This window comes from Saccopteryx bilineata, chromosome 10, assembly GCF_036850765.1.
Source record: "Saccopteryx bilineata isolate mSacBil1 chromosome 10, mSacBil1_pri_phased_curated, whole genome shotgun sequence".
Classification (NCBI taxonomy): domain Eukaryota; kingdom Metazoa; phylum Chordata; class Mammalia; order Chiroptera; family Emballonuridae; genus Saccopteryx; species Saccopteryx bilineata.
Window position 1 is genome coordinate 4,881,271 of NC_089499.1, and position 26,198 is coordinate 4,907,468.

The 26,198-nt window shown below is 46.7% G+C and overlaps 1 protein-coding gene across 2 annotated transcripts in view; it reads right to left on the bottom strand.

Moving 5' to 3' along the window:
- The window catches only part of RAD54L2 (RAD54 like 2), a 100,369-nt gene that overhangs the window by 46,436 nt on the left and 27,735 nt on the right, over window positions 1–26,198 (bottom strand). For both annotated transcript variants that reach the window (XM_066245065.1, XM_066245066.1), the window contains one exon: window positions 14,393–14,585. In XM_066245065.1, coding sequence (XP_066101162.1) covers window positions 14,393–14,531 — 139 coding nt within the window. In that variant the 5' untranslated portion in view covers window positions 14,532–14,585. The remainder of the gene's footprint in view (window positions 1–14,392; window positions 14,586–26,198) is intronic.

Genomic DNA, 26,198 nt, shown 5'->3' on the forward strand with positions numbered 1-26,198 from the left:
AGTTGAAAGAGGGGAAGCTCATGAGATGAGCACAGTCACCCAGCACTCTGCCTGGGGACAGCTTCCTACTGCAGCATGAACACCTGGAGTCCAAGTAAAGTACCACCAGGCTGAGGACGCAGTGATCAGGGTTCGAGGCCGGTTAAGTGGCTAAGACTTGGGAGAGGAGGAAATTGTACAAAGAAGGGGGCAGGGGGGCAGAAGCCTAGGGGAAGGACTGTGAGTACAGGCGCAGCTGAGCCTGCACAGGCTTACTGGACAACAGCGGGGACTGGGCTGAGAGCACAGTACGCTCTCCAGACCCAGGGGAAGACAGGGCCAGGGCAACTGGGGAGTTCCAGACCTGCCAGAGTGGAAAGATTTCATTAACATCTTATTACCCCAATAAATTCAGTTAAGAAAAATCTTATTAACACCCCTCCCATCCAGCTGAGCTAACGGAAAGGCTGTCCCCAGGAAGAACCACACTCCGCAGTAAGAGCTACACTGGATCCTTTGTAACGAAGTGGAAAACCAAGCACTGACAAGACCCGCAGGGAGACAGAATTTGGAGATCGAGTGCTGCCAAATTAGATTTGGAAAACATCCTGGGCTTTTCACAAATTGATACTAAAAAAAGCATAAAACCAAGACCTTACAAGTTCAAGGTGCTCAATCAGTAATTGAACTGTGTGATAAAATTAGAATAAATATTCTTCAGGGGAAAAAAAGTAACAACGTAGTCTTTATAATGTATTATGCATAAAGACTATTATTTAATAAGAAATCTCCAATATGCAAAGAAACAGGAAAATGAGATCTATAGTCAAGAAAAATTTGATCAAGAGAAATCTAGTTGGTCTAGATGTTCATCTGCCAGCCAAGCTCTTCCTGAATTGCATACCCACAGTAACAATGAGAAATAATAAAATAAACGTTGTTTTAAATCAGTATGTTTTGAGGGAGACTTATAATACAAAATAGTAAGTGAAACAGAAACTTGGTACTGCTACGATAGAAAAAAATTAAACCATGGCATGTGTTCGGGATCCGAACATGTGGGGCCCTCCATGTATCAGGGCCATGCGGAGACTGGTGGAATTCCAGAGGCAAGCCCACACTTAGCCATCAGCACACATTAAAGAAAGGGAGCCCTCAGCGCCCAGAGAGCAGCAAGCAGAGCAACGGCCAAGTCCTATCTGGAAACAGCTACAGCTCATCCAAGGGCAACACGCAACCCAAGGCTTGTGGGCTTTCCAGCAGCTTCCAGTAGGGAGAACCCTTCTTTGGAGACTCTGCAAAGATCTCGAGTGACAACAGGATGGCCACTGTGTGGCTCCCCTCCCAATCTTACCTGCAAGGGTCTCTCATCTCTCTAGGAAAGATTTTTTCAAAGACTGGGCTAGGGCGCTGAGTGGGAAAAGAGAGGCAATGGAATGTTTCCTTGCTTGTTTCCCAAAGTACAAGAAATCCAAATGTGGGAGAAATAAAAGTGGAATTAAAGACTCCAGCAATTTTCCCTGGAAACTTCAGAATCACTGAAGGGCCAGTGCTTCCCCCACCTGTCATTTGGCAGCTCAGGGAATAAAGTGGTTCTGGATGCTGCAGCTCGATGTTCTACAACCAGGGGTGTCAGGCCTGGAGCTGGTTCAAGGGCCATGTCAATCCATGCTGGGTTTCCTGGTCTTCTTAGGGACTCCTATTGGCAGCTGCTCTTAAGAAGGCTAGAGAGCAATCTCCTAGCATCTCCAATGAGCCTGAGAGCTGAGAGTTAGAGGGGCAAAGGGGACGTCTCATCTCTAAAGTGGAGATTTTAGAAGAAGAATGAAAAGAATCCACCTTTTTTGCACCCTCGGAAGACAGTGGCCCTGCCCTCCAGAGCTCACAACAGTGTCCCACATTGCTGTTCTTCTAGTCACACCCATTCTCCTTCCTGGAAATCCATTTTAAATGGTGGCAGAGGCGAGAATAACATACAAAGTTTCCATAACATGCAAACTCCACTAGGGTGTCCACAATAAGCAAAAAGAAACCAGGGGGGCAAAGAGAAACAGCTCATTCTACTTCCTTTATTTGAGAGAGAACTGGGTACACACACTAAAGTGATAATCCTCCAAAATTTGTAACTGTTGTGCCTGTTAACTTGAGACTAGAAGACAGTAACACTGGCCCTACAGACAAATAAACCATGCTAGTAACCAGGTGCAAAGAAGAGATAAACAGAACTCAGTTTAGTTTTCCCTTCTACTGATTGAACACTTTGTAGCACTGAGGCTACAAACCACAAAAAAACAAAACCAGGAAAATTCCCATTAAGGATTCAGTAGTTGAGAAAGGGCTGTAGCTTGACCAGGCGGTGGTGCAGTGGATAGAGCGTCGGACTGGGATGCGGAGGACCCAGGTTCAAGACCCCGACGTTGCCAGCTTGAGCGTGAGCTCATCTGGTTTGAGCAAAGCTCACCAGCTTGGACCCAGGGTCGCTGTCTTGAGCAAGGGGTTACTCGGTCTGCTGAAGGCCCACGGTCAAGGCACATATGAGAAAACAATCAATGAACAACTAAGGTGTCGCAACGAAAAACTGATGATTGATGCTCTCATCTCTCTCCGTTCCTGTCTGTCCCTATCTATCCCTCTCTCTGACTCTCTGTCTCTGTTAAAAGAGAGAGAAAGGGCTGTGAACAGAGGCTGGGGTTTCAAAAGCAGAGCACAAGACTTAGCAGCAGACACCATACTGGGAAATGAGAATACTGCAGTACATCCTTTCTTCCTCAAAATGTATTCACGTATAACTGAGACATTTAAATAACCCCTTCAGACTCTGAATGATGTCAAGAATTTCTGATCTGAAAGAGAACAGAATAGGTTGAGGAGCAAACACTGTGGAAGGCAGGGCTCAATTACCAGTTCCCACACCTCAGCGTGAGGAGAGCATTATTTCATTTGTCAACTATAATTTAAAAATAATTTTTTAAAAAGAGTATCTTTTGGCCCTGGCCGGTTGGCTCAGCGGTAGAGCGTCGGCCTGGCGTGCGGGGGACCCGGGTTCGATTCCCGGCCAGGGCATATAGGAGAAGCGCCCATTTGCTTCTCCACCCCCCCCCCTTCCTCTCTGTCTCTCCTTTCCCCTCCCGCAGCCAAGGCTCCAGTGGAGCAAAGATGGCCCGGGCGCTGGGGATGGCTCCTTGGCCCCTGCCCCAGGCGCTAGAGTGGCTCTGGTCGCGGCAGAGCAACGCCCCGGAGGGGCAGAGCATCGCCCCCTGGTGGGCAGAGCGTTGCCCCTGGTGGGCGTGCCGGGTGGATCCCGGTCGGGCGCATGCAGGAGTCTGTCTGATTGTTTCTCCCCATTTCCAGCTTCAGAAAAATACAAAAAAAAAAAAAAAGTATCTTTTGCCTGACTGGTGGTGACACAGTGGATGGAGCATCGACCTGGGATGCTGCGGTCTCGGTTTGAAACCCCGAGGTTGCTGGCTTGAGCACTGGCTCACCCAGCTTGAGTGCAAGGTTGCTGGCTTGAGCGTGGGGTCATCAACATGACCCCATGGTCACTGGCTTGAGCCCCACAGATCATGGGCTTGAAGCTCAAGATCGCTGGCTTAAGCAAGGGGTCACTGGCTCAACTGGAGCTCCCTCCACTCCCATCAAGGCACGTATGAGAAGCAATCAATGAACAAATAAAGCACCAGAACTAGGAGTTAATGCTTTTCATGCATTCCTCTCTCCAAAAACAAACAAACAGCATCATTTCAAGTCACACCTTAGCAAAACAAACTACTGTAGGCCACAGACCTTCTGAACTATCTCTTTAATTGAAATCTTAAATGTTAACTATAAATGCAAAAAGCTGAATTGTAAACTCTGGTCAGAGAAAGACAGAAAAAGCCTTTCTTGATTGGCCATATTAAAAAGAAGACAATAAACCTCCTCTGAGACATAGAAAATTCAAAGGAAATAAGTATATATCTGGGAGCACACTGCAGTTTTGCTTCCTAATGAGCAAAGAGAAAGGAACAATTAAAAAAAAAGAGGGTCTAGCCTAACCAGGCGGTGGTGCAGTGGATAGAGCGTCGGACTGGGATGCGGAGGACCCAGGTTCGAGACCCCAAGGTCGCCAGCTTGAGCACAGGCTCACCTGGTTTGAGCAAAGCTCACCAGCTTGGACCCAAGGTCGCTGGCTTGAGCAAGGAGGTTACTTGGTCTGCTGAAGGCCTGCGATCAAGGCACATATGAGAAAGCAATCAATGAACTAAGGTGGGCCTGACCTGTGGTGGTGCAGTGGATAAAGCATTGACCTGCGAATGCTGAGGTCGCCGGTTCGAAACCCTGTGCCTGCCTGGTCAAGGCACATATGGGAGTTGAAGCTTCCTGCTCCTCCCCCCTTCTCTCTCTCTCTCTCCTCTAAAATGAATAAATAAATAAAAATAATTAAAAAAAAAAAAAAATGAACTAAGGTGTCGCAACGAAAAACTGATGATTGATGCTTCTCATCTCTCTCCATTTTTGTCTGTCCCTATCTATCATTCTCTCTGACTCTCGCTGTCTCTGCAAGCAAATAAATAAATAAATAATAAAGAGTGGCTAGAACAAAAGTAATGTGGATGAAAAGGGTCTAGGTAATAAATCTGTGACCTCACAGGACTATCTGATCACAAATTACAAACTGGATAGGTCATGGAGGTATAGTCATGCCCCAGGCCTGAGAAAGGGTTATCTTTATCTCCAGCAAGCCCCGTCTGCCCCTGTTCCTAGGCACGAGGCTACCACACCGTGTAATTATTTGTATTCCAATCACAGAATTCCCTGCCTTGTTTTCTCCCACCTCCACGTACTCTTCCTTAAGTTCCCTCCTTAATTTCAAATCCATTAAAGAGACTGCAAAACTGTCATTCTCTGGAGAATTTGAAATCTTTTTGGCTCAAACAAACTCCAGTAACCACTTAGAAAATTTTTCTACAGGTGTGAGCATTTCTTACATTGACAGTACTATGAGTCTAGTAAACCAGGACAAGTGGAATAGGGAAACTGAGACAGACAGTTAAACAGCAAAGCAGTTTACAGCCATCTAGTAAATCGCAAATCCTAGCTTCCCTAACCAAGGACACTTAAGAGTAGATAGTTTACACTTCTCTTCAACCAGAGGGTAGATAGCCTAAATCACTCTATTCAGGGAGACAGACAGCAGAAATCCAATTAGTGCCACTTGCCAACCACACCTGAGGACAGAGGAAATTAAGGGAGTAAATCTCATGTTGGCACATCAGCATAAAGCTGATGGATATTCTAACGAATCCTCCCCTAAAAATCCCAGCCTTTAAAACCCGCAGCCGCTGGACCGGTGGTGCACAGTGCGTAGTCTTGGCCTGACACACTGAGACTGCAGGTTTGAAACCCTGGCCTTGTCCAGTCAAGGCACATAGAAAGAGCAATCAATGAACTCAAGTGAAGCAACTATGGTCTTGCTCTCCCCCCTCAAAAAAAAATCAATAAATAGAATCTTTAAAAAAACACCAAAAAAATCCTTAAGACAAAGGCACCATACCTCTCCCTTTCCCCTCTCCTTCCCCCACAAGTGTGCATCTTCTAAACTCGAGGGACCCTGTGAGACACGCAGTCAGAGGAGCAATGGGCAGTGGCAGCTTGTTTTGGGCTAACCCAGTGAACCTGCCTCCAAGGTCTCCCCCCCTTTTTTTAGTGACAGAGATAGAGACAGAGAGAGGGACAGATAGAGACAGACAGGAAGGGAGAAAGATGAGAAGCATCAATTCTTTGTTGCAGCACCTTAGTTGTTCATTGATTGCTTTCTCATATGTGCCTTAACCAGGGGGCTACAGCAGAGCAAGTGACCCCTTGCTCAAGCCAGTGACCTTGGGTTCAGGCCAGTGACCATATAATCCCACGCTCAAACAGGTGATATTGGGGTCATACCTATGATCCCATGCCGGGGTTTCACACCCAGATCCTCTGGGTCCAGGTCAACTCTATCCACTGTACCACCACCTGTTCAGGCCCCAAGGATGCCTTTTCTCTGACTCGCCAGGGAGCCAAAGCAGCCCTGCCTAGGCACTTCTGTTGCTCCTTCTATCCGAAGCCCTTCCTTGTTCCACTGTCCCAGCTTTAATAAATGTGCTCTCAAAATCACCTGGACTCATGTGAAATCTTCACACTACCAGCTGGCCCAAGGCAGACCTGCTCCAGGCCCAGTCCCCTTTCTGGTGACAGTACTACTGTCTCTATGCTGCAGAGGAGTCAGCAGTGGCTCTCCGAGACCTTGCACTCCAGTCACACAATTCTCTAGACCCCTACTGCACTAGGTCACCATCAAGGGAAAAAACCTCTTGCCTTCTCTCCTCTCCTCTCCTCTCCTCAGGTTCAATCACAAATTCTGTGGCGAAAGGAGGTACATCAATGTACCATTCTACTTGTCTCCAAGCCACAGCATATTACCTGGTCTGGATGCCTGTGCCTGCCTTACACAGTCACCCTGCCTCCTTATCTCTCCCCCCTGCAATCCACACTGCAGAAAGATCTGATCATGTCACGGTCTCCACCCAACCAGGATCTTTTAAAACTGTCCCTTCTGCCTTTAGGATAAAATCTAAAATGCTTAGGGCCTTTGCTGACTGCTAGTCCGCAGCTCTCTCCACCCACCAATTCCTCCCTCAGACCTTCTCCACCCATACCCCCTCTGCTCCAGCTCTCTAGCCTCAGAAGCACGGCGCTGTCAAGGGCCTCTGAGCCTTTGCTGATGCTGTGTCCCTGCTTCCCTGTCTCTTCATCTCAGTGATGTGTGAGATGCTCATGACTTAATTCTAACTCAGACCCTCTTTCGGGTCTCTGCGTAAAGGTTGGCCTCCAGAAAACCTCTTCTAGGATTTTCCCTTTTTATTTCAGCATGTGCCCAACATGCTAAGCTTCAGTGCATGTGGAGAGAAAGTTAATCGCTGCTGCTCTCTCTCTCGGTATGCTCTTTGGGGAACTTCGGGCAAACCAGGCACGTCTGGCTTCTATATTCTAAATTGGACCAAAGACCACTTGAAGCCTTCAGAAGATAATTCAGAAACACTTTAAAACCTTCCCTGCAGGGTATGAATCCCGCTGTACCCCAGCCATGCCTAAGGCCACCCCACAACTGCTCTGGTCACTAGCTCTGCTCCCAGAAACCCTGGGGTCTAATCCACCAGTATTGCTTGTTATTTCTCAGCTGGTTTTACAGATACTAACTCATTCAGTCCTCAAAACAGCCCTATTAAGTCAATTAATACTATAATTATTCCCATTTTACAGATGAGGAAACTTGTCTCACAAAGCTATAGGTAGTAAAGACGGGATTTGAACCCTGTCAACCAGGTAGTTGATCCAGCTCCCAAGTTCATGCTCTTAGCTGCCACACTGTGCAGTCGCTTCTCTACCCCTATTTCCCAGAAAATCATATGGGAAAAAAAGTAGAGTTCAGAGATAGAGCTACCTGTGTACTCTGCCTTGGTTTACAACAAAGGCTACAGAAAAAATGCAATGCAGAGTGCTGGATAAATTAGAAAATCATATTGGGGGTGCCCTGGCCAGTTGGCTCAGTGGTAGAGCGTCGGCCTGGTGTGCAGAAGTCCCGGGTTCGATTCCCGGCCAGGGCACACAGGAGAAGCGCCCAGCTACTTCTCCACCCCTCCCCCTCTCCTTCCTCTCTGTCTCTCTCTTCCCCTCCCGCAGCGAGGCTCCATTGGAGCAAGGATGGCCCGGGCGCTGGGGATGGCTCCTTGGCCTCTGCCCCAGGCGCTAAAGTGGCTCTGGTTGCGACAGAGCGATGCCCCAGAAGGGCAGAGCATCGCCCCCTGGTGGGCAGAGCGTCACCCCCTGGTGGGTGTGCCGGGTGGATCCTGGTCGGGTGCATGCGGGAGTCTGTCTGACTGTCTATCCCCGTTTCCAGCTTCGGAAAAATACAAAAAAAAAAAAAATCATATTGGGGGAAAAAGGGATGAAACTTGACCCCTACCTTACACCGTAAAAAAATCAATTCCAGGTGCACCATAGACCTAAATGAAGATAAAAACATTAGAGCTCTAGAAGAGGAGAATATCTTCATGACCTTGGGGGAGACAAAGATTTCTTATATGGCATAAAAAGCACTAAATAGAAAGGGGAAAATAATAAATTTGATTTCTTAAAATCTACTAATCATGCTTTTAAAAAAAGCATAAAACTGCAAAAAAAAACCAAGAGGATAAAAAAATCAAACAATATAGTAGGGAAAGACGTATGTGTGTGTACCTAATGAAAGACTCATATTCAGATATAAAGAAGTACTTTACAGATGTAAATCAATAAGAAATGGGTGGAAGAAAAGAATAAAGGTAAAAAAAATGTGCCCAGGCCTGTCACAAAAGTGCAAACAGTCATAAAGCACACAGACAAGGGCTCAATATCTTGCGCAACCAGGGAAATACAAATTAAACCCACAGTCAGAAACGCCCACTTGATGGGTTACTGGGAAGAAGTGTTAAAGGTCCTACAAAGTCACTCTGAATAACGGAGTCAACACAGGACATGCTTTCCGGATGCAGATTTACAAAGCACTCTTCTGTCCCCAGCTGGTTTTTGACCTTTGTGTCTCTAAGCCTGGCACACAGAAAGGAAGAACAGAAACTGGTATCAAAATTGGCACAACTTAAATTTCTAACAAGAGGTCATTCTAAACTTTGACTTAGGCTACTCTGAAAGATCAGTCCAATACTCACAGTGAGTCTGAAACAGCACCTGTAAGAACCCAGGCAAATAAACCCCAGGTTCCAGGTGTATCTCAACCCACAACCACTGGACCTACATGCTTAGGCCCCTGCCTATCTCATCCCAGACTACATTGCCCTTTGCTCTCTATATTCCAGCTGTCATGGCCTCTACCTTTATTTATTTATTTTTAATTTTTCTATTGCCTGACCAGGCAGTGGCACAGTGGATAGAGCATCGGACTGGGACGTGGAGGACCTGGGTTCAAGACCCCGAGGTCGCCAGCTTAAGCGCGGGCTCATTGGGTTTGAGCAATGCTCACCAGCTTGAGCCCAAGGTCACTGGCTCAAGCAAGGGGTCACTCGGTCTGCTGTAGCCCCCCGGTCAAGGCACATATGAGAAATCAATCAATAGACAACTAAGGAACCGCAACTAAGGAAGAATTGATGTTTCTCATCTCCCTTCCTGTCTGTCTGTCCCTATCTGTCCCTCTCTCTAACTCTGTCTCTGCCACACACACATATACACACAAAATTATTTTTTTCTATTGCCCTGGCCGGATGGCTTGTTTGGTTAGAGCATTGTCCCAAAGTACAGAGGTTGATGGTTCAATCTCTGGTCAGGGCACATACAGGAGTGGTTCCATGTTCCTGTCTCTCTCTCCCTGCCACTCTCTCTAAAAACAAAAAACCACTATCTTCATCCCACTTTTTTAAAAGACCCAAGTCATGGTGCTATTATTCCCCAACAGCCAAGGCCTCCCTGGTCTATCACAGCCAGTTCTCAGACTAACATCCTATCAGTCAACGTTCAAAGGTCAAGAGGGAGACAACCCCCAATTTAACACAGCAAAGTTAAAACTCCGTTTAATGGCCCTACTGACTCCCCATCCTATTCCTCCCACCTTTGTAAAGGTTTCATCGTCCTCCCAGGCAGGACCTATTCCACCTGTTTCAACCTGCCTCCCATAACCACTCCGTCACCAAGTCCTGTAAAGATAATCAAGTAGGAGAAAATGTGTCAGAATGCTTGTGAAGTGACAAAGCTAGTACTTAGAGGGATATTTATATATAGTTTCAAATGCTTATACTGGGGGAGAGACTAAAATGAGCTAAGCACGTTCTTAAAGAAGTTTGAAAGTAATGTAAAATAAACCCAAAAGAAGGAATATTGTCAAGTAGACATTACAAAGAAAACAAACACAATAGAGGGGATCACCAAGGCCAAAAGACAGTCCTTTGTAAAGTTACGAAGATTGTTCAGATGTTTTTGTAAACTATGACGAAGCAATATAAAAGTGAACTACTATCAGTCAATAGAGGAAACAAAATAAAAAGAGGTAAAGTAGCCTGACTGGTGGCGGCACAATGGAGAGAGAATTGACCTGAAACACCGAGGTCCCAGGTTTGAAACCCCAAGGTCACCAGTTTGAGCGCAGGCTCATCTGGCTTGAGGGTGGAATCGAAATGATCCCATGGTCACTGGCTTGAGCACAAAGGTCGCTGGCATGAGCACAAAGGTCACTGGCTCAGCCTGAGCCCCCCCTCCCGGTCAAGGCATATATGAGAAGCAATCAATGAGCAGCTAACAAGAGCCACAACTATGAGCTGATGCTCATCTCTCTCCCTTCCTGCCTCTCTCTCTCCAAATAAATAAATAATACATATATGATACATACATAAAACTGTTGAAGCAATAGTTTTCTTTACAAAAGGGTTTCTCAACCTCGGCAGTACTGACATTTTTGGCTAGATGACTGTAGGAGGGGTTTTTCTATGCAATGTAGGATGTTTAGCAGCTTCTCTGCTCTACCCACAAGGTGCCAGAAGCAATAATCCTTCAGACATTGTAAATCGTCCCCCACAAGGTAAAATCGTCCCTGGTTAAGAACCACTGCTCCAAGAAAACAAAAGGGCCACTTCACACTACACCAGCTAAGACTAGATTATCCATAGCTATTCCAAATTTAAGAGTAGCTGGCTGCTCTGCCTACTAGGACTATGGGATGACTAGCAAGCCAAGGCAGCGAAGGCAAGATGGAAGGAGGAGGCAGGTCTCAGATGGTTCAGCAGAACTGCAACCAGTGTTCACGCTGGGAGGACCAGAAGAGCTGCCAGAGCTGACACAGTGGCAGAGTTGCCACAAGTAACAAAGGTATCACTTCCACTGGGGCTACAAGGTTTGCAGAGCTCTTACACTATAGTGAAACACAAAAGTGGTCCTTGAATCAAACCCCAGTCAGACACCCCAGCAGAGCAGGAGCAGGAGACAGTCCCTAGGGAACATTTTGTTTTCTTTTTTTTTTTTTTGCATTTTTCTGAAGCCGGAAACAGGGAGTGACAGTCAGACAGACTCCCGCATGCGCCCAACCGGGATCCACCCGGCACACCCACCATGGGGCGGCGCTCTGCCCACCAGGGGCGATGCTCTGCCCATCCTGGGCGTCGCTATGTTGCAACCAGAGCCACTCTAGCGCCTGAGGCAAAGGCCGCAGAGCCATCCCCAGCGCCCCGGCCGTCTTTGCTCCAATGGAGCCTTGGCTGTGGGATGGGAAGAGAGAGACAGAGAGGAAGTCGCGGTGGAGGGGTGGAGAAGCAAATGGGTGCTTTTCCTGTGTGCCCTGGCCAGGAATCGAACCTGGGTCTTCCGCACACTAGGCCGACGCTCTACCGCTGACCCAACTGGCCAGGGCTGTTTTCTTTTTTAAGATTTTATTTATTGATTTTAGAGAGAGGAGAGAAAGAGGAAGGGGGAGGGGCACAGGAAGCATCAACTCACAGCAGCAGTTGCTTCTGATATGTGTCTTGACTGGACAAGCCTGGGGTTTCGAACCGGTAACCTTAGCATTCCAGGTAGACACTCTATCCACTGTGCCACCACAGGTCAGGCCCTTATGGAACATATTTTATCACTCTGAACTTCATAAGCGATGAAAATTAAAAAAAAAAAAAAAAAGAAAATAAATCATTTCAAATAAAAAAAAATTATTTCACCTGAGAATTGTATAAATATTCTTTCCAAAACATTCCAACTGCACAGCTACACTATTCTGAGATAAATCACAAATAAATTCTTGCCACTTCTAAATAAATAATAGTATAATCCCCAGACGCAGATAATTTTGAACAATTAAGAATCTGACAAGGCCTGACCTGTGGTGACGCAGTGGATAAAGTGTCAATCTGGAACACTGAGGTCACCGGTTCGAAACCCTGGGCTTGCCTGGTCAAGGCACATAAGGGAATTGATGCTTCCTGCTCTTCCCCCTCCCCCCCTCCCCAATAAATAAAATCTTAAAAAAGTTAAAAATCTGACAAGAAAAGAATTCCAAGAATCCAGGAGGGAAGACAATATATATACCCATTATACTCACTAACAGAACCTAAAACCCAATCTAAACCTGACAAGAGTTCTATGGGTATCTGAAAATATAATTCTGAGAATGAAAATGATAAAAAGAAAAAAGTCGTAAAAAGTGATGCAGACTCTTGGGGACCTGAACACCAACCACCTTAGGAACTACGCAGGCCGAGCAAGACAACAGACTAGTGCACCCCCACATCCCTCTCTTCCACTATTTCCACTTTACAGGAAGGGGGTGCAGAAGCAGCTGGGGGGGGCTCCAACTGAATAAGCTAGCAGTGGGCAGCGGATGATGCTGTCAGGAAAAATAAATGAAGGAAAGCTGACCCCTGAGCCACAGGGCAGCTGTTAGGAGGAATAAGAACTAAGGGCAGGGCCCTGGCTGGTTGGCTCAGTGGTAGAGCGTCGGCCTAGCGTGCAGAAGTCCCGGGTTCGATTCCCAGCCAGGGCACACAGGAGAAGCGCCTATCTGCTTCTCCACCCCTCCCCCTCTCCTTCCTCTCTGTCTCTCTCTTCCCCTCCCGCAGCCAAGGCTCCATTGGAGCAAAGATGGCTCGGGCACTGGGGATGGCTCCTTGGCCTCTGCCCCAGGCGTTGGAGTGGCTCTGGTCTCAACAGAGCGATGCCCCAGAGGGGCAGAGCGTCGCCCCCTGGTGGGCGTGCCGGGTGGATCCTGGTCGGGCGCATGCGGGAGTCTGTCTGACTGTCTCTCCCCGTTTCCAGCTTCAGAAAAAAAAACCAAAAAACTAAGGGCAGTAACTCTGGCGGAGAAAGAGGACCAGCGTTCATCCTCCCGGATTCTGGAGAAGGGCAGGAGTGCGTTCTCCTGGTCTTCTTCAGATCCAAGCAATGATGATCTGAAGCAAGACGCGTTCCACCACGGTGTCTATTAGAAAGAGACAAAACCAGGCCCTGGCCGGTTGGCTCAGTGGTAGAGCGTCGGCCTAGCGTGCGGAGGACCCGGGTTCGATTCCCGACCAGGGCACACAGGAGAAGCGCCCATTTGCTTCTCCACCCCTCCGCCGCGCTTTCCTCTCTGTCTCTCTCTTCCCCTCCTGCAGCCAAGGCTCCATTGGAGCAAAGATGGCCCGGGCGCTGGGCATGGCTCTGTGGCCTCTGCCTCAGGCGCTAGAGTGGCTCTGGTCGCAACATGGCGACACCCAGGATGGGCAGAGCATCGCCCCCTGGTGGGCAGAGCGTCGCCCCTGGTGGGCGTGCCGGGTGAATCCCGGTCGGGCGCATGCGGGAGTCTGTCTGACTGTCTCTCCCTGTTTCCAGCTTCAGAAAAATTAAAAAAAAAAAAAAAAAAAAAGAAAGAGACAAAACCTTTATTCCTCAGTTAACAGGACGCATACCAACAACTAAATCCTAAACGACGACAGGTTAGAATTGAGAAGCCCTGAGCCTGTGCAGATGACCTAGCTGAAGATGAAAAGAAAAAGTCCGGTGCCAGTTCAATAAGTTGGGGTAAGGGGAAGGGGTGAGCCGAGCAAACCAAACAGGAGTGCAGAGGGGGCCTACCAGCTTTGGAGGGGCAGTTCTCTCCCAGTAGGGACATTTACAGTCACTGAGAGGGCCTGGGGGGCAGAGCAGCACTGCAGAAGATGCACCAAACTCACTGCAGTGGGGAGCCTACCTGAAAAGCCCTTCCCAGGCGATCCCCACATGTACACACAGCAGAAGTGTGAGTACAATTTCAGGAAACTCACAGACCACTCACAGCTGCCCTCATGTCCTACCTACGGCCACCTCATGGGTTCATGACCCTGGGTCACAATGTGTGGTCACAGGGACCCTGCCACTGACTTCTCCAAGACTTAGGCAAGTACGTTCCATTCTCAAATCTTTGGGCCTGAGTCTGCACATCAACCAAAGTCAAACTAAATAAGGCTCCGTCTGGGTAGCTCAGTTGATTAGCATGTCGTCTCAATATGCCAAGGTTGCGGGTTCGATCCCCAGTCAGGGCACATACAAGAATCAAGCAATGAATGCAGAATAAGTGGAACAACAAATCGATGTTTCTCCCTCTCTCAATCTTAGTAGCTCTCTCTCTCTCCCTTCTTCTCTCTCTAAAAATCAATAAATAAATATAACTTTTTTAAAAAGAAAAGATGAGCTAACTACTGCAAGTGCTAAGGGTCCTTTCAGCACTAAAGCAAGGCTCATGCAGAACAATCCATTGCCTGAGAGGGAGCATACGAGTTCATTATTGCTGTGCTTCCATCTGTCCTCTCACAATGGCTGACCTAAGAAGTCCGACTGCAAACACCAGGCTCAGCCAGCAGACTTCCGTTAGCAGATAAGACAAACTCTGTCACTCATTAGAGCCACTCACCGTCCAGCAGGTCCTCCTCGTCATCCCTGCTGCGCTCCTCCACTGCCACCTCCTCCTCCTCCTCCTCCTCTTCCGCATCCTCCAGCTCCACGTCCGGGTCCAGGTCTGGGTCGCTCCCTGAGGCGGATTCGTCTGACATGGCTCCCAGAGGTGCTCAGTGGGCATTACCGACTCATGGTCCACTGCAGGGGTCCTGGGAAGAGGACAAGAGGCACCGGAATGACCAGGGCTTCACTTAGGAGCGTCAGTCTTTCAAAGACAGATACCATGGAGGAACTGCCTGGAGGACGTCTAAGCAGGGAAGTTAACCACACCCAAACCTCACCCTTCCCCACAGGTACACTGGCCCTGAGCCCTGACCTCTCCCTATACATACACACTCCTATGGCTAGTTCGTCTCAGGCACTAGCTAGGCTTTGGGGACACAGTAACAAAGCAACACTAAGCATGCTGGGGAGTGCTGGAGCATGGTGTGTGTCAGAAGAAGCTGCTATTTTACACTGGGGGGGGGGGGTGGACGGCAGGGAACTTGTCATTGAACAGAGGTCAGAACGAAGAGGGAGCCAGCCACACAGCCATCAGGAAGGACAGTGTTCCAGGCAGACTGGGCAGCACAAGCAGAGCCCTGGAGCTGGGCAACAGGCTGTGCTCAGGAAGCAGGGGGTGGGGGGGTCCTGCCCAGAACAGGCCAGCACCCTGCCCTGGAGCCCCAAGAGCACAGCCCACTCTCCCGGCACCTACAGGAAGAACAGTTCACCACACTGTCACTCCTCTGGAGCATGAGAGCCCCGGGCTCCCTGCGGCTCAGAGCGACCATCTCCATCTCTGTTCTCAGGCTCTGCTCTACCTCTTGGCCCAGTTCCAGCTCCATTTCTTCCAAAAGCCCTTTGTCAACTGCCCCAGACTTCTGGGATCATGTTCCCTCTTCTGAACTCCATTAGCCATGTTGACCACGCTGACCTTCACTGAAGGCTTCAAAGGGCTATCTGGCCAAGTGCTCTGCCTTCTTTGGTTTCTCCTGACCCAACAGTAAACCCCTAAGAGCAGGATTTAGTTGTATCCTGGAGCTGGAAGTATGTCTGATTGAGATCATTCATTCATTCACATTCACTAGCTCGTTTGCTAATCTGCTCGACTACTTCTAATAGATGCAGGCCTGTGCATGTCTGTCTCTTTCTCTACTTTATTATTAGCTATAAAGGTCATTTCTTCTTGAGGGGGAAAAAATAAAGCAAAAGCTACATGTCTTGCTCTGGGATGAAGCAAATATAGCAAAATGTTAACATAAAGAACCACTGACCAATTATTTCAATTCTTCTGTATATTTCAAAATTTTAATAATATAAGGTGAGGGAGGAACACAAGAGAACTAATCTTTTACAAAACAAACTGCTGCAGACAGCCACATCGACAATCAGGTCATCCTAAAATTCCTCCCAACTCCCAAAATAAAAACCTAAAACACAAGTCTCTAATTACTCAACACAAAAGACTATTTCAGAACTGAAATCTCTTATTAAGGTGCAGACACAATCTGAAACAGAACTTCTATGTTCTCCTAAACAGAAAGAGAAACAAAATGAAGCAAGATGGATCCTTCACAGTTTTGGAAAACCAGAAGTTAAGACTGCTCAGTATACTAATTTTTTTTTAATTGACTTAGCAAGAGAAAAGGGAGGGTGGGGAGAGAGAGAGAGAGAGAAGAACATCCAGGTGTTCCTGCATGTGCCCTGACCAGGAATCAAACCAGCAACCTCTCCGCTTCGAAAGGATGCTGTAACCAACTGAGCTATCCAGCCAGGGCAGACTGCTCAGTTTAAAACCACAGGAATTATGAGTATGTCCTGATGGGTCATGTACTTAGCCTCTCAAAACAATTGAGGTAATCTTTGTCCAGTGTATCCACACTGTATTCACCACCCACCTGTACTAGCCATACCGGTTATTAGATTGATTGTCGAGGTAGCCCAGTGCTTGCGTGCAAATAACCCTTACAGTAGCCTAAAGCTATACGTCAGAATGCCTATGTCATTGACCCCCACTTCATCTCCTCATATAGGCACAGTATCATTTCACATCACAAGAAGGGTGAGTACAGTAAGATATTTTGAGACTGCCTTCAAACAATTTTTATTACAGTATATTGTTATAATTGTTCTATTTCATAGTTATTGTTGTTAATCTCTTAACTATGCCAGTCTCCTTGAGACTGCAGAAATATCTGTGCTGCTTTTCAGTGGCTTTCTGCATAGCCCATCTTATCCTGCTTCAGAACAAAGCAAATGACTTGAATAGAAAATGAGCTAAGTGTTTGGCTCAGTTCTGTCTTTCCCTCTCACCAGGAACATCATAAAATATTTGAACAGTCCATGCTATACTCAAGTAAAAAACTAAAAGATCAAGTTGATATATAAATGGTACATACAGGTTATTTTATAAATGTAATTAACCATCAAAGTCAAATTTTCTCAATGACTCAAGTTAAAACATTTGCAAAGTCAAATTTTTACTTTTTTTTTTTTTAATTTTATTTATTCATTTTAGAGAGGAGAGAGAGAGAGAGAGAGAAAGAGAGAGAGAAGGGGGGAGGAGCTGGAAGCATCAACTCCCATATGTGCCTTGACCAGGCAAGCCCAGGGTTTCGAACCGGCGACCTCAGCATTTCCAGGTCGACGCTTTATCCACTGCACCACCACAGGTCAGGCAAATTTTTACTTTTACCACTGGATCTCTGCTATCCACACCCCCTTTAAAATGGCCAACGACTAGCCCTGGCCGTGGCTCAGGGAATAAAGCATTGGCCTGGCATGCAGAGGTCCAGGGTTCAATCCCCGGTCAGGGCACACAGGAGAAGTGACCATCTGCTTCACCACCCCTCCCATTCCTCTTCTCTTTCTCTTCCCCTCTCTCAGCCAGTGGCTCGACTGGTCCGAGTGTCAGCCCCGGGAGAATAGCTTGGATGATTCGAGCATTAGCCCCGATGGTGGTTGCCAGGTGGATTCCGGTCGGGTGCATGAAGGAATCTGTCTATTTCTCCTCCACTCACTTAAAAAAAAAAGGCCAGTGGCTAAGGTTTCTTGTGTTCCCCCATCAAAGATCTGCTAGCTCAGTCCCTTCATCCAAGAGGTCACTGAGCAGGCTATCCCTGTGGTATCAATCCCAGGAGTTTGGAGTACATAGGAGTAAAGTTCTAGAAGGCCACTGCTAAGGGGAGCGAATGAAAGACACTTCATTCTCCACGGAGTCAGCAGGAAAAAAGGGGGTAGAGCTGTGGAGAGAGGGACGAGGAGGAGGAGAGGACAAACAATTGAGTGGGGAAGATAGGAACTAAAGCAGGGATGACAGTTTGGTCTGAGAAGCCTGTGACATTGCCACTACTCCCCAGAAAAATCCAGGCTCTTAAAAATTCTCTCTGTGCATACACACACGCACGCGCACACACATACACACAACTTGTACATTAAAACATCAGATCAGTGTAATCTGAGTCAGGTGGTTAAAAAAAAAAAAGAAGAAGAAAGGAAGTAAGGTTCCCAGATCTCTGAATACAGGGGATGAAACAAGAGTAAAAGCAATTCTGAGAAAATATGTTACCATTCAGCTTCTGGGCTCTGTATCTCTTTCCACACAGCTCTAACTTCTTAAAATGGGGTTTAAAGTGATAAGAGCTCACATGGCTGGCACATGGATGGCCCACTTTCCTAGGCTTCCTGGAGCCTAAGCCAGCCTGAGTCCAGATCTGCCTAAAAGCAGGTCAGATTGATCTATTACAAGAAGACTGAAGAGGCCTGCAAAAAGACCAATCATGCGTGGAGTCCCGTCCCTCCAATGCCACCACCACCACCACCTCTACGCCCCCTCACCAGTCTTTACCAAACCCCAAGCTCTCTAAGGCTCCTCCCTCTCCTAAGAATTCTTATGATCACAAAGCTCTGGAGCTCCGTCTGGGTGCCTTCAAACCCAGACAAGCACAAACTGTGCACAGAGGGGATGATTTGCCCTTCAGAGCCCTGCAATCAGTAGGAAATTTGGTAAAAACTTCTCTCTGTATCTGTCAACCTAAACAAAAGACACAATCCTAAAAAGCTATATGTGAATAGCATTTCAACAAATCAAAGCTTTTAAAAATAAGACTACAGCCTGACTGGGCGGTGGCGCAGTGGATAGAACATTGGACTGGAATGTGGAAGACCCAGGTTCGATACCCCAAGGTCGCCAGCTTGAGCGAGGGCTCGTCTGGTTTGAGCAAAAGCTCACCAGCTTGTGCCCAAGGTCGCTGGCTCGAGCAAGGGGTTACTCGGTCTGCTGAAGGCCCGCGATCAAGGCACATATGAGAAAGCAATCAATGAACAATTAAGGTGTTGCAACGCGCAACGAAAAACTAATGATTGATGCTTCTCATCTCTCTGTTTCTGTCTGTCCCTGTCTATCCCTCTGACTCTGTCTCTTTAAAAAAAAAAAAAAAAAAAAAAAAGACTACAGCAGGGGCCCCACATGAGTCATTCTAGAATACAACTAATAACTAATTTTCTGAGTTGGTGCAGATCACTTTAGATTTCCAATTTTTTTTTTTTTTTTTTTTCCTGAAGCTGGAAACGGGGAGAGACAGTCAGACAGACTCCCGCATGCGCCTGACTGGGATCCACCTGGTACGCCCACCAGGGGCGACGCTCTGCCCACCAGGGGGCGATGCTCTGCCCCTCCGGGGCGTCGCTCTGTTGCAATCAGAGCCACTCTAGCTCCTGGGGCAGAGGCCAAGGAGCCATCCCCAGCGCCCGGGCCATCTTTGCTCCAATGGAGCCTTGGCTGCGGGAGGGGAAGAGAGAGACAGAGAGGAAGGAGGGGGGGGGTGGAGAAGCAAATGGGTGCTTCTCCTATGTGCCCTGGCCGGGAATCGAACCCGGGTCCCCCGCACGCCAGGCCGACGCTCTACCGCTGAGCCAACCGGCCAGGGCCGATTTCCAATTTTTTAAAATTAGCTATACCTACACTGTTGTATAGTGTGGTCTTTCCTAAATTGATAAATACTACAAACAAAAGTTATAATGGATGACTATAATTTTTGTGAGATAAACTTTTATTTTCAAAATAGTTTATAGGGCCTGACCAGGCAGTGGCACAGTGGATAGAGCATCGGACTGGGATGTGGAGGACCCAGGTTCGAGACCGCGAGGTCACTGGCTTGAGCACGGGCTCACCTGGTTTGAGCAAGGCTCTCCAGCTTGAGCCCAAGGTTGCCGGCTTGAGCAAGGGGTTACTCATTCAGGCTGTAGCCCCCTGGTCAAGGCACATATAAGAAAGCAATCAATGAACAACTAGGTGCTGCAAGGAAGAACTGATGCTTCTCATCTCTCTCCCTTCCTGTCTGTCTGTCTGTCTCTCTCTCACATACACACACACAAGAAAAAAATATTTTATAGGGGAAATATATTAATGTAACTGCATTTATAGGGTTACTCAAGTTTTTCACTTTGGTTTTGCCAGAGACTTGGGCACACGGTGTACTTAGTTCCTTAAAGACATAGGTAAACTCTGGCTCCACTTCCCATAGTTCTAAAATGAATGGTAATGCTAATCAGGTGCAGAACCTTTATAAAGTTTTTTTTAATTTTTATTTTATTTACTCATTTTTATTTTTTTATTTTTTTTTTTATTTTTTTTTTTTTTTGGTATTTTTCTGAAGCTGGAAACGGGGAGAGACAGTCAGACAGATTCCCGCATGCGCCTGATCAACGGGGATCCACCCGGCATGCCCACCAGGGGTGAAGCTCTGCCCACCAGGGGGCGATGCTCTGCCCCTCCGGGGCGTCGCTCTGTTGCAATCAGAGCCACTCTAGCTCCTGGGGCAGAGGCCAAGGAGCCATCCCCAGCGCCCGGGCCATCTTTGCTCCAGTGGAGCCTCGGCTGCGGGAGGGGAAGAGAGAGACAGAGAGGAAGGCAAGGGGGAGAGGTAGAGAAGCAGATGGGCGCTTCTCCTGTGTGCCCTGGCTGGGAATCGAACCCGGGACTTCTGCACGCCAGGCCGACGCTCTACCACTGAGCCAACTGGCCAGGGCCTATTTATTCATTTTTAGAGAGGAGAGAGAGAGGGAGAGAGAGAAACAGAGAGAGAGAAGGGGGAGGAGCTGGAAGCATCAACTGCCATATGTGCCTTGACCAGGCAAGCCCAGGGTTTTGAACCGGCAACCTCAGCATTTCCAGGTCGACACTTTATCCACTGCGCCACCACAGGTCAGGCCGGGTGCAGAACCTTTAAGAGGTCTGTGGAACAGTATAAAATTATTTGGTCTATGCCCCTAGTTCCTGGCAGAGCTTCCAAAACCAGAGGAATTTTCTGAGTGATGGGAATGTCTTTTGTTACCCATATCAAGACCCTTTTGATCATAGCCAAATTTATGCTAATGAGGGACTTAGGGTAGGGCCAGTCAATAGCCTCAGGATAGGAATGGTAGTCAGAAAGACCAAGTGACTAAAAGGTTGGAACTTTTCAGCCCTACCCACCAACCTTCAAGATCTGAGCAGAAAGCTGGAGATTAAGTTTTTGTTTATTTATTTATTTATTTTTTTACAGAAAAGATGGGTATAGGGCAGTAGTCCTCAACCTTTTTTGGGCCATGGACCAGTTTAATGTCAGAAAATATTTTCACGGACCGGCCTTTAGGGTGGGATGGATAAATGTATCACGTGACCGAGACAAGCGTCAAGAGTGAGTCTTAGACAGATGTAACAGAAGGAATCTGGTCATTTTTTAAAAATAAAATATCGTTCAGACTTAAATATAAATAAAACAGAAATAATGTAAGTTATTTATTCTTTCTCTGTGGACTGGTACCGGTCCGCGACTGAGAGCCCAGATCACTGCAGCCTTATCATATTTATTGGTCCTGGGTTCAGGTACATGGAGATTAAGTTCTAAAAAAAAAAAAGCTTTTGAACATTGAGATTCAGAGCGTTTCTGGGTCAGTGAACACAGAGATGCTAGATGGGTGACATCCCTGGAATACGCGCTGAAGCCCAAGCCACCCTTCCTGCCCTCCGTTCCTCACCCTATGCCTCTCCTCCACTTGGCTGTTCCTGCATTATCCTTTAAAATAACATAAGTAAAGTATGTTCCTAAGTTCTATGAGTTGTCCTTGCAAATTCTTGAACCTTAGGAGAGGGGTCATGGGCACTCCTAATTTATGGGCAGTCAGTCAGAAGGATGCAAAGTCAAGAACTTGGGATTGGCATCCGAAGTAGGGGCAATCCTGTGGGACTGAGTCCTTACCCTTTAGAGTCTGCGGTAATTCTGGGTAGTTAGTGTCAGAACTTAATTATTGAATATCCAGTCAATACTGAGGAATCAAAGAACTGATTATTGATACTGCAAAACATTCAAGTGCCACTCTGGCCAGGCAGCTCTGGTGATCCAATCCCCCATCAGGGCACATACTAGAATTAACAATGAATGCACAGAGGTGGAACAACAAATGGATGTTCCTCTCTCTTCCCCGCCCTCTCTCTCTGAAATCAATCAATAAAAAAAATTTTAAATCCCAGTGCAACAAAGATTTAAGTGGCAAATCACAGTAAAAAGTTTATACCTGCAGCTTGGCCTGTGGTGGCACAGTGGATAGAGCATCAATCAACCTGGGATGCTGAGGTCCCAGGTTCAAAACCCCAAGGTTGCCAGCTTCAGTGTGCGCTTATCTGACTTGAGTATGGGATCATCGACATGACCCCATGGTCTCTGGCTTGAAGCTCAAGGTCGCTGGCTTGAGCAAGGGTCACTGGCTTGAGCCCCACGGTCAAGGCACGTATGAGAAGCAATCAATGAACAACTAAAGTGATGCAATTATGAGTTGATGTTTCTCACCTCTCTCCCTTCCTCTCTCTAAAAAAAAAAAAAGGATAAGAGTCCTAGGACTAACTATGCACACTCCACAATATATGGCAAATAATTCTCTAAGAACTGTCTCAGATTAGAGAAGACAATGTAATGTGGGATCCCAGGTTAGATCCTGGACCAGGGGAAGAAAATAGTTCTAAAGAGTCAGTACTGAGGACAATAGTTGATGCAACTGAATATGGACTATGGATTAGATAATAGTAATTTAATCAATATTATATTTCCTGATTTTGAAAACTGTTGTACAGTTATGCAAAAAAATGGCCTTAGGTGCAGGCCTGTGGTGGCGCAGTGGATAAAGCGTCGACCTGGAAATGCTGAGGTCGCCGGTTCAAAACCCTGGGCTTGCCTGGTCAGGGCACATATGGGAGTTGATGCTTCCAGCTCCTCCCCCCTGTCTCTCTCTCCTCTCTCTCTCTCTCCTCTCTAAAATGAGTAAATAAAAAATAAAAATTAAAAAAAAAGCCAAAATAACGGGCTTGAACAAAATTAATTAAAAAAAAAAATGGCCTTAGGCATTAAACAATAATGTATAAATATTTTGTGGAAATAAATAATTAAACTTCTAAAAGACAGTTAACAAGGAAGAGAATATAATTATCTGTTCCTAGTTCTCCAAAGATTTAAACCAGGGGTCCCCAAACTACAGCCCGCGGGCCAAATGTGGCCCCCTGGGGCCATTTATCCAGCCCCCGCCGTACTTCCAGAAGGGGCACCTCTTTCATTGGTGGTCAGTGAGAGGAGCACAGGATGCATCCTGGAGTACTGTATGTGGTTTTGTATGTGGTGGTGCCACAAAGCACGCCTCACAGCTCCGGAAGCACGTCATATCACTTGTTAGGGCTAGCAGTGACAAATATGGAACCGGACATTTGACCATCTCATTAGCCAAAAGCAGGCTCATAGTTCCCATTAAAATACTGGTCAGTTTGTTGATTTAAATTTACTTGTTCTTTATTTTGAATATTGTATTTGTTCCCGTTTTGTTTTTTTACTTTAAAATAAGATATGTGCAGTGTGCATAGGGATTTGTTCATAGTTTTTCTTATAGTCTGGCCCTCAAACAGTCTGAGGGACAGTGAACTGGCCCCCTGTGTAAAAAGTTTGGGGACCCCTGATTTAAACACTTAAGGAATACAAAATATCTTATTTCAAGGTACAGAACTGAAACATTACCTAGCTGACTATCCTCTCTAGTTAATTAGTAACAAACTTCCTTTACTTTAAAACACAATAACTTAATGTTAAAATGGCTAATTAAGAGGACAGGATGTCCTCTTACTAGGGGGCAGGTCTCTCTCACTGCTCCCCTGAGCCCAGCGGGAACTGGAACCATCTCTGAGGCAAGTCTCACTTGGGTTCCCTCTGGAGGGCTCGAGGTCTGATCAATGTCATAAACAAATAGCACCCCACAGGCAGGTAGAAATTAGATTCACCAGCTTGCCCTCCCTTCTTTGTGTAGATGTGGCCCAGTTCTGAACAGTCTTCTAAGGAAACTTACGTAATCTATCCTAGATTAACATTTCACTGTTACTTTATGACCAAGGTTATTCAACCTGTACCCAGTTATTAGGCTAACACACACACACACACACATACACTTCAGCATTGTATAAATAAATAGCTTAATGCCTGACCTGTGGTGGCGCAGTGGATAAATCATCGCCCTGGAAACACTGAGGTTGCCAGTTCAAAAAAACCTGGGTTTGCCTGGTCAAGGCACATATGGGAGTTGATGCTTCCTGCTCCTCCCCCTTTCTCTCTCTCTCCTCTCTAAAATGAATAAATAAAAAATTAAAAAAAAAATAAATAAATAAATAAATAGCTTAATTAAGACTCATACCACTGAACTAATCAGAGTTACTTAAGTAAACTTGTCCTATAAAACTCTCTGTAGTCTAACATAAACACTGAAGGAAACAGTGACATCTGAATATTAGCAAAGATAACTAGGAAAGTGTACACTTGACCCAGAGCCAATACAGTGAAGTGAAAAAGCCTTCTTCTTTCAAACTAATAATCCTATAATTGATCCCAGGGAAACCATATGGCGTCTGGAAAAAACTCTGGGCTGTAGAATTTGCACGTAAGAAGAGGATATGCAGGAAGATCTCACTTCCGTAAACAGAAAATAATAATGGGTGTTAACCCTTGGGAAGAAGGGCCAGCTGTCAGAATGGAACATGACTTGTGTGTGTGCCACAGATAAAGATGCTATTCCATGGAGACAAGGCCAAACTTCATTACATCAAATGGGAGGTACAGAGACCAAAATATTCACACATGAACCTTATGGTCAGGAGAAACTGTCATGGTAGAGGGGATGAAGGGCAAAGGTTGAGATGAAGTAAAAGCCTGAAGAAATACTTTAAAGAGCCCTGGCTGGAGAGCTCAGTTGGTTAGAGCACTGTCTCAAAGCACAGAGGTTGCGGGTTTGATCTCCAGTCAGGGCACGTACAGGGACAGACCAGTGTTCCTGTCTCTTTCTCGTCCTCTCTCTTTCTCTCTTTAAAATCAATAAAATAAGCCTGACCTGCAGTGGCGCAATGGGTAAAAGCATCAACCTGGAACACTGAGGTCGCCAGTTCAAAACCCTGGGCTTGCCTGGTCAAGGCACATATGGGAGTTGATGCTTTCTGCTCCTCCCTCCCTTCTCTCTCTGTCTCTCTCTCTCTATCCTCTCTCTAAAATGAATAAATTTTAAAAATCTAAAAATAAATAAATAAAAATAATTTTTAAAATGTGGTTTAAAAAGATCAATAAAATAAACATTAAAAAAAGAAATATTTAAAATAAGAGTGTCTTATTTTGGAGAAAGCATGATCAAAGGAAAAGGCAGAAAGGCTAGTGATTATTCAGTGCAAAGCCTAAGTACTTCCCATGATAAAGACGCCGTGCCAGGCACTGTACAAACACTGTAGAGACACTGTTGGGGAGATACAAATACAGGCCTCAAGAAAACCCAAAAGTGGAACACTGAGGCTGCCGGTTCAAAACCCTGGTCTTGCCTGGTCAAGGCACATACGGGAGTTGATGTTTTCTGCTCCTCCCCCCTTCTCTCTCTGTCTCTCTCTCTCCTCCCTCTCTAAAATGAATAAATAAAATACTAAAAAAAAATAAATTTAAAAAAAAGAAAGAAAATCCAAAAGGAAAGCAAGAAGCCATAAGACCATCTAACTCCAAAACAGAAACAAGCAACAACAGGCCTTGGCCTATTGGCTCAGTGGATAGAGCATCAGCCTGGTGTGCAGACATCCTGGGTACAATCCCTGGTGTACATGTGAGAAGTGACCATCTGCTTCTCCCCTCCCTCTCCATCTTCTCTCTCTCTTCCCCTCCAGCGGTTCAAGCACTAGCCCCGGGCGCTGAGGATAGCTTGGATGATTCGAGCATCGAGTTGCTGGGTAGATCCTGGTCAGGGTACATGCAGGAGTCTGTCTCTCTATCTCCCTTCCTTTCACTTAAAAAACAAAAAACATGGCCCTGGCTGGTTGGCTCAGTGGTAGAGTGTTGGCCTGGCATGTGGAAGTCCCAGGTTCAAGTCCCAGCCAGGGCACACAGGAGAAGCATCCATCTGCTTTTTCACCCTTCCCCCTCTCCTTTCTCTCTCTCTCTCTCTCTCTCTCTCTCTCTCTCTCTCTCTTCCCCTCCCACAGCCAAGGCTCCATTGGAGCAAAGTTGGCCTGGGCACTGAGGATGGCTCCATGGCCTCTGCTTCAGGCGCTAGGATGGCTCTGGTTACAACGGAACAACACCACACATGGATAGACCATCACCCCCTGGTGGGCTTCCTGATTGGATCCCAGTCAGGTGCATGCAGGAGTCTGTCTCTCTGCTTCTCTGCTTCTCACTTCAGAAAAGAGAGAGAGAGAGAGAGAGAGAGAGAGAGAGAGAGAGAGAGAGAGAGAAAGAGAGAAG